The sequence below is a fragment of the Austrofundulus limnaeus genome, unplaced genomic scaffold, assembly GCF_001266775.1.
Source record: "Austrofundulus limnaeus strain Quisiro unplaced genomic scaffold, Austrofundulus_limnaeus-1.0 Scaffold1235, whole genome shotgun sequence".
NCBI classification, from domain to species: Eukaryota; Metazoa; Chordata; class Actinopteri; order Cyprinodontiformes; family Rivulidae; genus Austrofundulus; species Austrofundulus limnaeus.
Window position 1 is genome coordinate 22,690 of NW_013953637.1, and position 15,367 is coordinate 38,056.

The following is a 15,367-nucleotide window of genomic DNA, read 5'->3' on the forward strand; positions in this document are numbered from 1 at the left end:
CAAGGACCTTTGTTTTGTGATTACTGTTGTGAGTTATGCTGAGATTTAAGGATTGCTGACAGGTGGAATGTTTGTTGTTGTGGAATTACAGGGGATAAATCAGTTTAGTTCAATGATATGCAAATTTTTGTAGTTCTGTTGGATTTCTTTTGCCAGTAATCCCTTTCTGAGCATACTTGATTCAAATAATACTGCTGCTGTGAATCATCTTGTGAGATTTTGCTGACAGTTGAAGCATTTAGCTGATTTTACTGCTATTYCTGTCTGTTTTCATGAACAAGAGGAGCAGGCTTGACTATCTGAAGCTTATCCTTTTTGCCAACACATAAATACCTAACCATTTAGAGTCAGAATTCAGATCTTTTAAAGTGGGACCGATTATAAACAATAAATATCTCACCTGCTGTAGACATTACTTTGAACAGCCTCCATTTGAAGAAATGTAGTAGGCAGTTACATAGAGTAACAGAATGCATATTTTTGCACATTTTGCAAGTGCAAAATGGCTGGAAAAACTGTTTTGTGTGAATCTGACAGCAGTAAAAGATTTAAACATAGTGTTTATCTGAAATCTTATGAAGTCTTTGAGACAGGAGTACAGCGAAGCCCCCGATTTTTGCGGCGGTTAGAATTCTTAGAGTACCAGCTAATCGTGAGAAAACGCAAACTTTGGATACGGTCCAGAAAAGACCTACAGCGCTTTTGGGTGGCTGCGTAATGTAACAACAAAACAAAAACACACGAGAGCTAAACRGTTAGCAGCTACATGCCACACCAGGTGTCGACATAAGAGCCTTCAGGTTCTGAGACAAACTATTTCATTTCAGACAACCAGATCTCATCTCCTGGTTGTCCAGCAGATTTAAGTTTGCCACYGCTACAACAGATTTCCATCATCTGTGGAAATGAAAGGAAACTCTACACGTGGTGTTAAAAGGTGGGAATGCTGTGCTCTGAGAAAAGCGTGGGCACAGGGCATGCTTCATATACTGTACTGTTTTTTTCTTTTATATGCAACTCATTTTACGTCAMTGTTTATGTTACAAAATTGGTAAATTATATTGTTCTTAATAATTKAGATATAAAACTCACAAAAAAGCAGGAGAGAAAATCACCACTTTTCTATGAAAAAATCCRCAAAATAGTCAGCAAACTGTGAAATGCAAATTTGCCGGGCTTCAGTGTATTTCAGGATGGACTAGCCGTTAGCTTGTCAATCTGGGCAGAATTTAACKTTTGTTTTGAACTGAGGTCATTCACAGGTAAGATATTTATTCTAAACAAAAACCTTGAGTGGATGAGATTTTTTGGGGGTATCCTTTTGGATGATTTTGTGTGTTGGGTATTTGGTTTTGCCTTGATGTATCCATTAAAATGTTCCCGTTTATGCTGTTAACACAGGAGTAAAGRGAGAGATTTATGACGTGCAAAGCACAGTGCTGAGTGTGTGAGGAAAAAAAGGTTTTATCTACCAGGAAGGACGCTAACATTGAATGTAAATGCAAATCGGCTGCTATTTCTAATTATATCCTGCAGAAGTATACTGAAGCGTCACGGCTTCACRTTGTTCCTCTGCTCCGTCTCTTTTGCTTCTATTTTAGTGCCGGAATTCACGCTTCTGCAGAAGTGTGGATGAAAGAGATGGGACAGTGGGGAATACATGTGTGAGTGTTGTTAGTGTCCCCCCCTCACACACACCCCTCCTCCTGAGATCACAGAGCTATAAAACCTGTCTGCTTTACAGTGGGGGGAGGAGAATAAAGCAAAGTGTCAAAGATAAACGGCTTTTGTAGAAGCCATGTGTGCTGCCGGACCAACAACAAAAGATGCTGAAGAACAGCAGGAGGTGTGTCCCAAAGCGTCYGCCTGTCTTGTCACCTTTTTATGTGTCTGAAAGTGTAAACAAACCATAAAAAGGGAAAAAAAAAATCAAAATAAGTGTTTGACTTCCTAGGTGGCTTGCAGAAAATATTARGAAAATTTATTTTTGAAATCCCTTTTTTTCTTTGTAGAAAAAGAAAATATAAGTCCAYATTTTAACTTTTAAATCCTTTCAACTTTGATAAACAAATTACAACAGCATGCTGAATATTTCACCAACATTTTCTATTTTTTAAAATGAGAAGCAGCACAACAAATTAGTATTTTTTATTCCATAAAAATAGTATTGTCTTAAAATAAAATCCCAAGTCCTCAATGTTAGAGACCGAGACAAGACCGAGTCCAAATGCGGTCGCATCTGAGACGAGACCAAGACCATCAAGAAGTGGTCCTGAGACTGGTCTCGAGTACTACAACACTGCTCAAAAACACTCAAAACTAAATTTCATCCCACTTCCAAATGTTCAAATTCTCACTAATTTAAAACCATAAAAGTACAATTCTTACCAGAGAAAGAACATTTTAAAGTAATCTTCTGACCTTACTTCTAAGAGCTTTTCTTATCTCTGTCTAGAGACTAGAAATTTATTAAAATGGRAGTCCATGTTCCTGGTTCCATCACTGGGCACAATTCATTACTAATTGGTCTTATTTGTGGTCAGGGATTGCCAATAATCGTTTTACTGTCCTCTCTTGGGTTGAATCGGTAAGTCACATCATAAACAGGGCTGTAAAGCTCTTATAGTGCTTCACACTATGTATTCCTCTCCATTCGCCTAATTACCACTATATGCAGCCACTCTTTTTCTTTATCCATCTGCACGTCTCATCCCTCCCACGTCAGGTCTGTGTCTCAGTCACTCACCCACACAGACTGATTCCTGCTCACATCCAGGGAAATAAACCAAGATGAGAACTGTGTCTCTGTTTTTGTGCTCTGCTTGATTTTCAGCTCGAGCTTTATTAAGACCCCCATCATGTTGGATTTTCAGCTTCATACAGTATTTTTTTTCTCTTTTTGAGAGAAGATGTTTGTGGTTAAATGAAGCACTCTGTGCAAACTATGGTATTAAACATGAAAAGGTTTACCCCAGTAGTTTTCTAGATGTATTGATGTTCTGAAATGTGGGTTTATTGTCATTGTAAACAAAACAGATTTTAGAATCCATTGGAAGCTTATCGGCACACTTTACTCAACAAATGGGATTGTATTACGTAAACGTACACTAAATGTAATCAAACTTCTAGAACTCAAATGGCTCCTTCATGCACGTTGCCATTGTTGACCAAATTTCATTACTTACGTAAATAAAGACATGTACAAGCTGACAGCCATTTACAAAATTTTGAATAAATATTTTAACCATAAATATGAAAAGAAAAATTTTCAACTTGTTTTTTGCTTTATTTACTTTAWTCTGGTCTTTATGACAKTGCAATGACTGTCTACAAACTAACTGATCATTCAAATTCCGAAGTCCTCAACTAATTCTGATCACCTTATGTTACATGTGAAAGTTGATTCTCAGCAGTATGCATGAGTGATAATTGAATGAAGCTGACTTTCAGACCTCAGTGGTCCCTGATCCATTACTGTGAAGGGACCACGTGGGTTATGACTTGCTCTCCAAATGCCATCTTACGGCATTTTGATTTTTGCAAATGCTTTTTTATTGACAACCTAAACAACCCTCTGAATGTTCTTTAAAATGCTGCAACAATTAGGAGCCTAGAAAATGTCATAAAGAAGTCTTTTGTGAAGGTTCTCTTTCTATATGCATTTTGTGTGTGTGTGTGTGTGTGTGTGTGTGTGTGTGTGTGTGTGTGTGTGTGTGTGAAATAGTAGCTTCTGTTACATTGTAAAGCCTTTTCAAAGTCTTGTCTAAAATTTTATTATTTTTTTATTTTTTGCATCAAGTTCCTCTCTTTACTGTTGGCTTCTAAGTTGCTGTGATGCAAAAATGGTCTAAGCACCATTTATTTCATTTACAGTTACATGAGCCACTAGGGCTGCCACAAACGATTATTTTTATAATCGATTAATCACAGATTATCTTTTCGATTAGTCGACTAATCGGATCATACGTTAATTGAATATAAAACATAGAGCTTATCGCGCCAGAATGCAGCTGCTATTATATAACCATGGTTAGATTWTARCTAWATGCTAACTAAAAATAATTGCTGTGGAAGGCAAGTTCTGCTCTGCAGATATTGCACAGGTTTCTCTTTCATTTTCTTAAAATGATCCCACACTTTGAGCTCTGTTACCAGGTAGCCATGATACCAGAGCCTGTCTGTATAATGTCTTGTGACGTCCACGGCCTACCCCAGTTACCACTACTGTGCATGTGTGTCACTGACAGAAAGGCAGATGTGGCAGTGGAAGGTGTCAAAGCAGTTTGGACAGAAAAACAAAGTAAAGAACAAAAAAAGATTAATCGATTATTAAATTAGTCATCGATAATTTTAATAATCGATTAGTCATCGATTAATCGACTAATCGTGGCAGCCCTATGAGCCACAATCCTGCCAAAGTAAACAACAATTTTCCCAACCAGCTTTGGTTCTCTAGTGCAGTGGTTCCCAAAGTTGGGGTCAGGACCCAAAGTGGGGTCCTGAAAGATAAAGGTGGGGTCCTGAAAAGATTTTCTAAATTAATTACATTTTTGCCTTAGTTGCCTAAAATGTATAAATGTGGAGTAATAAATATTGTTACTATGCCCATGTTTAGTCGACCTGATACAAATGTTTATCATCCAAAAATAGTTGTGGGCACAGGTCTCTGCTACTGTTATTTTGTGGGTCAAAAACTGAAAAGTCAGTGAACCACTGCACTTCAGAAATCAATTTAAAGGGTAATAAAATAATTGGTGATGTAATATTTTCCCTATAATTATTATAAAAACACAAAAAAGCATAATAAGTATTTATATTTGTGTAGCCTTTGTTTTTAGGGTTATTAAATAAGTTTGTGTACTCAGACCATTAATATTTGGGTTCACAAGTTTTTGCCATGAATATTTTGTTGGTCAGAAGTAGGGTTGGGCAATATTGGCAAAAAAAAATTAATCAAGATTAATTGTGGTATTTAGCCGATAACGATTAATTTGACAATTRATCCCCTGGAGTCCCTGGACACCTTTATGTCCTGGTCACATGACCAAAGTAGTGGGAAAGATTTGCTCRTCATAAAAATCTGTTCCAAATTGTGTCAAAATTACAGACTTCAAGCTACACATCAAATTTTAAATTGTGTTGATAGATAAATAAATTACAGAGCTTTTTTAAAATGTTCATCATATTTGAAGCAGAGAGGAGCAGCGAGCGGACTCTGCCTGGTGGCATTAATCGTATTAATCGTCAAGTGCCAAAAAGTAATCGATTAATGTTTTTCTGACTATTAATTGCACACAATACCATTATGCCCAACCCTAGTCAGAAGATAAAATGTTTGGGAACCACTGCTCTAGTGCGACTTCTAATGATAGCTCTGTCACCAAAATTAGTGCTAGTAAGTGTTTTTATTGTTTTCATTTTCTCAAACCCTACCTTCGCCATTTGTCGTCCCAAGAAGTAATTCCATTCACATAGTCAGACGTGTTCTTACATTCACTGCCTTTTTAGGTTTGCAACAAAATTGATTTTGTCAGCCTAGCTGTTTGGTGAAGCACAGTTTATTCTGATTCAGGCACTGTGACCGAGCTTACTGCTCAGCCTTCCTGGTTTGCTGTCATCAGCACAAGCTTCGGCACTCCATCAGTGCTGTAATCGATCTGGCACCATGTCCTCGCGGAGGATTGTGCCTCCGCCTCCCAACCTCCTCCTCCTCTCCCACCACTTTGAATTTTCCATGTGTGTTTTATAACCAGCTAATGATTTGATTGCGAGCATTCATCTAGGGGTAAAACTTTGAGGCAGTGTGTGCGGATCCTCTCAGATGTTGCCTGTTAAACATAATGAACTCCCTTGTCTCTCAGCAATCTTTGATCCCAAGCAGAAACAATTATATAACCACACTCTAAATATACATGCAGGATTCATTATATTTGGTTTCATAATTGTAAGAGAGCATATTTAGTCATATTTAGTTCATTTTTTCCCAGAARCTGTAAGCTATCGGGGGGACATATTTGAATTTTTTTTTCTTTTTCCAGAGCATTTGGAAAGATTTCAGCTCTGCACATTGTGAGCAGATTCAAATCAGCCACAGGCAGTGTGAGCTGCCATCTTAGCTGTGAATTTTGCTGAAACGGCTGCCGCCACACACAGAGAGATGCCACCTGCTAATGAGAATAGACACCCCTGCTGCAAAAGTAATTAAAAGGTGGGAGATCTGTTTGAACTTTGGAATAGACTCAAATATTCAGTTTGACTATTTGAGGAATCAATATGACAGGTTTTTTGGTCTCACATGAAAAAAAATGGTGAAAGTTTGGGAGAAGGAAAAATATGTTTCCATAGCCAGGTAGCAAAACTCAATTTATCAATGCATAGTGATTTTCAAGAAAAAAACATTTTGAAACAGTAAAAAACAGTTTGTGCATAATTACGGAGAAATTTAAAGCATTAGATTAATTTTATGTTGTGAGTCCCGGTTACATTGATTTGTGTATGCATTTTTTATCTCTTGATTTACACTTTCTGCTGCAACACAGTGTGGGTACACCTGCTTGTCATCTCATCATCTATGTTTTAGTGGCACAGCTGGGTCAAACAGTAAAGCAATATTTGTTGCATAAGATCAGCAAGCATTAGTTTCTGATCTGCTTCTTTAACCACATTACATTGTCTATCAAATTTATCACAAGCCCACTAAAATCCTACAACGTGAATCTCAAGGCACCACAATGAAAAAAGTCTACCTGTAATAAAATAACATATTTCATATTTATCATTCATGATTAATGTTGCAAAGGAATGAGGATTTGATTTGTTGTGAGTCSATCTCCTACATGAATCTGTTCTAGAAAATAGCATGTTTGAAACCGAAAATATGTTGAGAGAAAAGCATCAATTCTCCTGTTGTGACCAAACATTCACTTAGGTTTAATCACTTCTGGTCCCTAATTCACATCTGCAATAAACCCAGACATATTTTTTTATGAAACTAGACACTCGGTCTTTAAACATCTTTCTATTCAACCTAGTCTCCCTGGAGGAAAAACTCATTCAAAGCCTTGCCTCCCATGTCATATCTTTTTTGTACTTGCCTTCATTAGCCATCTCCAGAGGGATTTCTTTACTTACGTGTAAACACTTTGTTGCACAAGCATCGCTCTATTCAACATGTTTTCCTTTAATATAAAAGAAGCTTTTGGTACATCTTATTTTAGTTCCTCCTTCAGTATCCCACTATTCTAAAATATCATTAGAGCAAACAAAGAGTTGTAATATAATATAGCATGAGGATGTTTTAACCAAAATGTGTGTAGAAGTAAAGTGGTACATATACTGCTCTTTCATGCTTTTTGTTTTGTCCCAAGGCAGCAGGTTTTGTTTCAAATACTCATTGATTTATGTAAGACTGATATGTTTGATTATGTGCATTGTACTTTGGATTTCATAATTCTCTGCTGCCAAGATAAGAGACAATGCAAACCATTTTAAATGTCTCTGGAAAAAAATAGGTTTTTCAAAATTGAATTGTATTTTTATTGATGATCTTTCTTACAGTTTCTTTTTGTATTTTTTAGGTTAAGCAAAAATTAATCTTCTTAGAACCTCATCAGCAAGATCTTTGTGAAAACACGGAGTGAGATGACATTTCAGATCTGGATTATTCAGCGTCACATTTTACTTGAGGAAGGACGGAAAGGGAAGTAACTTTTGCAACTCAGTAAATGGCCTCATTCCCTGATTGTGCCTAAAACCAAACACCAAACATGAGCATTCCTACCAGTTTCCATGGTCTGAGGGTCAATGTTGACAGAGAAGAAAAGATTGGAAACAAAACCCAGATCAGTTTTACCTCATCTGGGGATGACAATGCCAACCGAATAGCTTCAGTCACCCACCAAGAAGGAAGAGGATTGGTTGAGGTCACAGGGTTCAGCACAAGCTCCATTCCTCCGCTGGTCCGCCAAACTGATTCCCCAGACAAGATAGTGATCTGGGGCTCAGAGCAGCAATGCATGGAGCCTGAGCTCAGAGAGTTTGAGCTTCTGGATTGCCAGGAGATACATACATTCTTGAGAAACAGAAATGAGGAGGACAATGAACAGGAGGAAGAAGATGGAGAAAGTTATAGAGATGGAAAAGATGAAGGTCCCATGTCCATATCTTCGAGTTCAACTGCCAGCTCTGCTTCAGTTGGTGTCAGGAGRAATGACAACAGCAACAAAATAGTAAGCAGAGTACAAAGGGACAAAGAGAAGAGGRCTGGCTGTCACAGCACCGAAGAGCTAGACAAATATGTCACAGGTTCTATAGAGAAAAGAGACATCCAGTCAAGCAAGGACAGGCGGAAGGCAGGTCTGAAGGAGTCCAAGTCTGAGACAAATGTGTTTSTGTCTRGTCTGTCAGCGGTTGCTCTCAGTGGAAGCCTGTCTAGTGCTCTGGATTCTAGCGGAACAGCATCTTTCATCTCTYTATCCAAATCCAAGACCAGCACTTCTCCCACTGCTATTAACACTACCTCAGCCCAGACCAGCAGAAGGGCAGCCTCTGTAGATGCCAATCAGAACTCCCCACCAATGCATCCCCAAGGAAAATATGACTGTCCTCAATACTGTAGCCAGGAACAGAGACTAGAAGAGAGGAATCTTCCCAGAAATGGACTTTCCTCTAATGGAGGCTTGGGCCAAAGGAGAAAGGCTGGATTTGAGGAGAGGGTGTTGCCACCTCGACGGCAGCAACTTGTCAGACCCCTCTGCCAAACGGAGATGGGAAGAGAGAGGAACTTGATGGAAASTGGSACAGTGCTACCCTCCCCCCTCAATKTCTCTCTAGAGTCACACACTAATAGGTCGAACAGAAAGTTTGCAAAATCRTCCCTACGGGAACCATCAGATTTCTCCCACTTGTACAACACTGCAGGAGTCTACCAACTGAAGCAGCCAAACCAGTCAACCCAGAGAGAGGCATCACCAGTATCAAAACAGCCATCTGCTAACGTACAGTCCATATCTGGTCCAAACTCATCCATCCAGGAGAAGAAGCCTCAAACTCAGCTGRCATACCGAAGGAATTGCTCCAGTCCAAACAAGACTGGGGGTGAAACCAGRTCATCTACACCTCCCCTCTCCCCTCTCAGGACACCCCAGGGCTCACCACGCAGGCAGCCCTCTATGTACCTCATTTCCAGGAACGTTTCTGGAGCRCCTCGACATGTCCCACAAGGATCCAACCCAGCGATACAAACATCAGCTCAGGGCTATGGTAACAGTTCCTTGAGAGCACCTGTGAAAACTAATATAAGCACAAGTGGAATCCCTAAAGCGCCTCCTTCTATCCAGCAAAGCTCCCCCAACTCTAACCCCAAAGAGAGCTCCCCATCACCTAAGCTTAAACCTAARGGAGTCCGACCCAAAATCATAACCTATGTCCGAAAGAATCCCCAGTTTAAACCCCAAGCTTCGGATGGACCTTATCAGGTATCATCCCTACCATCCAGGCTCTCAACGTACGCCCAGAGCCAAACACCCACTACTTTCAAAGACACGTCTAAAGACCCCTCTAAGTCAGATGCAGAAAACCGGGGAACCCCAGTACTCAGTGCCTCCAATGTTCTTTATGACAAGTACCGCCAAGAGATGCAGGCAAACARTTTCCCAGCAGGAATGCAAAGTCGGAGCATCAGGGCTCCTGGACACACAAACACAGTCCCCCTGGCACATTCACACACCCACAATCTTTCCCCAAAACTGAGCAGCAGAGCAGACAACTTCTATGGGACATCATCAGAGGTGAGTCAAACGCCTAAGKCTCAATTTTAAAAGTCTTAAGATTGTTTTATCTTATAATTACAGTAAATCCTTCAGTTTTTAAGATCTTGTAATTGAAACTCATTAACAAAAATCAAATAACCTAAGACAATTTATTGTCTCTGTTTTGTTTTCTTTGTCAATTAGCAGCAGATACCAACAACTTGAAACAAATCATGTCAAATAAACTCCTAGTAATTATGTTTGCTCTGCATGTCAGTTTTACAGCTCATATCTGTGTATTCTACCATTAAACCATATGWAATTGATTAGATGCTCTGCCTTTTCTCATTCCAAAACAACCTGCCATTTWTCACTTTAACCCTGTTTCTTATTCTTTTTAAAACACTTCAGTTAGCATTCATGCTCATACGTATGTAGATTGGAAATGTCTGCTTCAGTCCAAAACTCATTTTATACTACTAGAATTTTTTTGTGGATAAAAATTAAATTCAGATGCAATATTCAGTGATGAAAAATTCTTTTTGTATATTTATTTTTTACACCCAAAATGCATTTATTTATTATTTGGTATCCAATAAAAAATGAAGTGTTGTCTTCTGCGCCTTGTATTAATGTGTAATATCACAATTTATGATTTCTATGTGCTTCAGAGCTTTAAAAATGTTAAAATCATCTATGGAGTGTCTGTCACTCATGCRTGATTCCAATTTCTAGGTTGGAAGRTCCATCAGTTTGAAAGGCAGCTCCGCTGAGGATGCTTTGCAGAGCAGGACAGCTGTGCCGGTCGGGGGGACCGGCAGTCTCCTGCGCTCGGGCCGAGGTCTGCGTCTCGGTTTGGGAGCTGTCACCAGGACGGCCTCAGGCTTTGCCAAGAGCAGAGGACCCAGTCCAGGACAGAGGTCGGCGCCGGTCTTCAGCCAGCCAGTCCAGCCTGTCAGCCCAGCAACCAGCCAGAAAATCCAAGATAACACCGGTTGGTTATTTTTTTTCACTTTAATGTTTTTGAGCAGGTTACATATTTTCACAGCTAGGATTTCAGGAGTTTCTTCTCATGCAGCATTGAGCAGTTGTGGGACCTATCCCCCACTTGCAACTTGGCCCGAGATGAAGGCAGCTCATTAAAATTCATTCTTTGAGATTAATTTTAGCAGATCTGATTGGATGGCTTTTTACAGATAGATCTGAGGGGACTTATTCTGCTCCAGAAGGCAGCAATCTACAAACCAAAATAAATAAATCATAGCTCACTCACATTTTCTCTTTAACAAATTTAGAATTCTGATTATTCTGATTGCACCTCAGACTGCTAAACTCAGGTTCACGCTCCAGCACAGGCGTCAATAGAATATTGAAGTTTGACTTTTTTTGTTCTCCCATCATCCTGCTATTCATCACTTCATGCATATTAGATGTACTTTCCCTTCTCATGTGATAACCCAGTTACACAATGAAACCAMATTGACAAACATGAGGAAATATACAGAAACTTTACACATGTAGCTAAAACCTGTACACAAAAATTGATAATTTTATTATAGCCTAATCTTTATTTATACAATGCATGGCCTCTCAGTGCTGCTGGCCTCTMTGAGAACTCTACGAGCTTCGAAGTGCAAAGCAATTAACACTTAAATTATGTCAGCATTGCCCCAATGGAGCCATCTTTGCCTTGTTAAAATGGCGTCGATAAACACCTGCTGGAATTTCTTGTCTGGTAAGCACTGAGTGTATGCAGGCTTTATTATCTGCTCCATCTTCCAAGGAAATCTGAGCCAAAACCTTTTGGTTTTCTTTTTCTTTTTCTTCTTACTGTCAAGGGCAATGTTTTACCTTTCAGTGAATCAGTCTTTGTCTGGCAAGCACACATTATGGCATTTATACTGTAGAGCCTTCACACTACTAGAACCACTCCCACACAAGACAGAATTTAAATTTCTATACTGTTATGATAATGAGTACGGTCTACTTATATGATAACAGAAGGCTCCKTAAAAGTGTGATTATTCTCCACACACCTTTTTTCACTGCTGTAACAGCAGTGCATTGCTCCAAAAAAAAAAGACATTTAATAATATGCAGGTCAAGGTCTTGTGGTAGGAATCTATACTCATTGTCACAGCTCACTTTGAGCTGTAATTAAAATCATTAGTGCCTATCACAGCTGCATGTGCTATTGACTTTTCCCTGTCCTGATTTACATAATTTRTAATGGGTGAGAATGTTTCACACAAAGCAGATATTTAGTATGGCTGAACACCTGCTTTATGATTTATGGCAAGTTTTCAAATACCAGATACAATATGGGGTTGCTGTAAATATAGGAGTAAAAAAGAAAAACCTTAATGGAAAGCCATAAAGAAGGATTAGGCACAGAAGACAAAACAAGATTTCAYGTTTTTTCTTCAGTAAATGCTGTCGTTTAGCAGGTGTTTTTATTGATATCTTGGCTGAAGTGGGTTCACTTCTCTCCCTGCTTGACTAGAAGTGATAAATAGAGTTAGGGAGTGGGAGTAGGAAGGCCAGGATGGAAATGAGGGTATTTATCCCTAATAATCCTGACATTCTCACTCAAGAGGAGCAAGCTCAGATCTACGAAACAAACCTCACGGTGCACAGGCAGATATTGGTGGGGGATGCAGGAAATATGCGGTAAGTGTTTGTGCAGCGGCTGGGATGATGCTAGAGGGGCTGAAGCTGCACTGGAGACATTTTCTGTTTTTTTTTTTCTCTGTTCCACTTTTCCTCTTCTCCAACATTTTTTTTCTCTCCTGGTGTGACAGTCACCTCATAGCATGCACCGCAGCACACTGCTGTGCCAAATGGAAAGGAAAGGGTGGCTGCTTGACTTATCTATGCAGCCAGCAGGAGATAAAGCGTTTCCTCTGCGCAGGATTTTAACCTTGTTCCTCAGGCTGATGTAGCCAAAATGTGGATTGGAGATTTGGCCACTGAAAACAATGCATTCGTAGTTTTGTTTACTGTTGAAAACAAAAGATTACCAACAAGGAAGATTTCCTCAATGCTTTCYGACATAAGCTTCTTCTATAGAGCTATGATTACCTTTTTATCCCTTGATTCTCAGCATTTTCCCTTTGCTTTTTCTCCTTTTCTTTCTTCTATTTAATTGAACTCTTTTTAAAGCCTTCATCTCTGGCTTAAAGTCTGGACACCTGCAATGTTTTTTTCAGAAGTTTCAAACAAATAAAAAATATCCAGAGAAACACAAAAACAAATGAAAAATTATTTTACTTTTGTAGAAGACTTTGCACAAATCAGATCMCTTTCCTCTGAAYGATTTCATAAAGTGGTGRGCACAGTTCTTGTAATCCWCTAGAAGCAAAACTAGCTTCTCATTTAGTGGATAAGCTTTTTTGGACYAACTTTGGAAACAGACCAATTAGTTTCCACTAAATTAGGTTCCACGGACTTTGAGTCCACTAAAGATTCACATGTGTAAATTTGTATTTTAATGCCAAACTAAGTAAAAACTATCCCCTCTTACATACTGGACGTGTCTGACACATGTAATATGTAGCACCTTTAGTAGCTAAAATTCAAATTAATTCTGTGCACACCACTGTGAATAATATATTTTTTAAATTAGCCTTGATAAATTCAGATTGCTTATAAGCTGCCAGTGAATGTATGCTCAGTAGAGAAACTGGCTGTTAGTCCAGACTACAAACACTACTAGAGCCAAACACTATGATCCACAGGTTGTTGTGTGCACACTGCACAGTTTTAATATTTGCATGGTGCAATAAAATCAATACAGATTACATTCTGCAGACAGAGTTTGGTCAGCAAAGGATGATGAATGATTTACACAGGAAAGTAAAAAATATAGATTTGTTAAATCTTTTGCAAATGTTTCTGTTTGCTAATTATTGCAAATAAAATTAAAATAAAAACATTGAAAATTTCAAAATTTGCAAGAAACAATTTGTTCAAAACAATGCAAATATATATTTGTAAACAGATGAACAGGCTGTTGGCTGTCATCCCTCTGCTGCTCCTCCACCTTTGACAGCAGCCGCTCCGGCCCTGTCCTCGGCCTCCCGGTCTCTGCTCCCCAAAGTGAGTCCATCGGGTCTGCGTCCTCCGGGCTTCTCGTCRTCCTCCTCCTCATGCCGCCTCCCAGCAGGACGCCTCGCTGCCTTCGGTTTCGTCAGGAGCTCCAGCGTCTCCTCGGCCTCCTCGGCCCACTCTGCTGACAGCACCCAGAGTGACCCCTGCAGGACGGCTCACCGTGAGTTCAATTGAAAACGAAATGACGACACTCTTGTTGCTAAAAGTGAAATTTTATGCCTTGTCTTTTTCTTATTTGCKCCACTTTCATAAGATGTCTTGGTATTTTTCCATAAAACCCTTTTTTTAACATCAGACCATGAGCACACAATCAGAATCTCTCATTTTGTTTTATTTGCTTTCTATGTTGTATTCTCTTCATAAATAGAACCTCCTGCCACAGTCATTATTGCAGTTTTATTTCTATGGATGGATGGATGGATGGGTGGATGGGTGGATGGATGGATGGATGGGTGGATGGGTGGATGGATGGGTGGATGGGTGGGTTCAGAACAGTTCTTTTGGTTGATGAGTTTAATTACTGAGTGTAATACTACAGCTAAGAGGTTTGAGGCAGTAAATATTTGATGTAAGTTTCTGCAGTTTACTGGTAATTTACTAAAATTAGGAGCCATGAGTCAATAAATTCCACCTCTGAGACGCTTTTCTTTTGAATTTATGTAAAAAACATGGCACAAGTGCCTGATGTCATTCCCCAAACTCATCAGTAATTCAGCAGGCCGCTGACTGGGTCTGCGCTGCAGATTCAGTCAGCATTCATAGAGGTAAAAAAATGTAATAAATCATAGACCTGCTGCTGAGTAAACTATATGAACATGCTTCATTTTACAGTCATGGTTTGGAACTGTTTGGTTTTCCAGCCGTGAATTTCTGTGCTGCTTGGTTAGTCGGCTGAATCCTGCGGTAGCTGCATGACTGTTTCATGTGACCTACATAGGAACACTTCTCCCAGTTACAGTTGATGTAAGCGCTTACGTTCTCAGCTCACGCACATCAGGCCCCCCTGTTATGTCATCTCTCTACCCCTCTCTTCAGCGCTCTTTTTTTCACCCCCCACCCCATAATTTATTGAAAATGGATCCAAACTGTGAGACATAAGAGAGGCAGCATTCCAAAWGCTGCAAACAGAGCAARTGTKTTGTTTTAAATTAAACAGAAAAAGAGTAGCAAGAGGTCTGCTACTGCAATGAGTACAGGATATTAAAGGGGCTCTATCATGTAAAATCWACTTTTTTGAGTTTTATATCAGGTTATAATGTTATACTCTCATCAAAAACATTCCCAGAGTCTTACTGTGACTCATTCAGGCATGTTTGAGAAATCCTGTGCTGTCCTGAGGCAGCCAGGCAGGAGAGCAAAAATGACCGGTCAGGACTAGAACCTCCTTTTGGGACTAGCTCCTCCTCTGGACTGTGTCTCCAAGCTGAGCTTCCTCATCACAGAGCACACCTCCTCCAACCACCATGGCCAGCTCCGCCACTCCTGCAGGCCATTGGCAGCAACACCTA

The 15,367-nt window shown here is 39.6% G+C and overlaps 1 protein-coding gene across 3 annotated transcripts in view; it reads left to right on the forward strand.

The window, feature by feature from the left end:
* The window catches only part of mtus2a (microtubule associated tumor suppressor candidate 2a), a 40,449-nt gene that overhangs the window by 899 nt on the left and 24,183 nt on the right, over positions 1–15,367 (forward strand). For 2 of the 3 annotated variants that reach the window (XM_014031354.1, XM_014031356.1), the window contains exons 2-4: positions 7,578–9,788; positions 10,485–10,743; positions 13,750–14,019. In XM_014031354.1, the coding sequence (XP_013886808.1) occupies positions 7,767–9,788; positions 10,485–10,743; positions 13,750–14,019 (2,551 nt within the window). In that variant the 5' untranslated portion in view covers positions 7,578–7,766. Of the gene's footprint in view, positions 1–5,987; positions 6,209–7,577; positions 9,789–10,484; positions 10,744–13,749; positions 14,020–15,367 lie in introns of those variants that run through there. The other variant, XM_014031355.1, reaches the window with a different exon arrangement.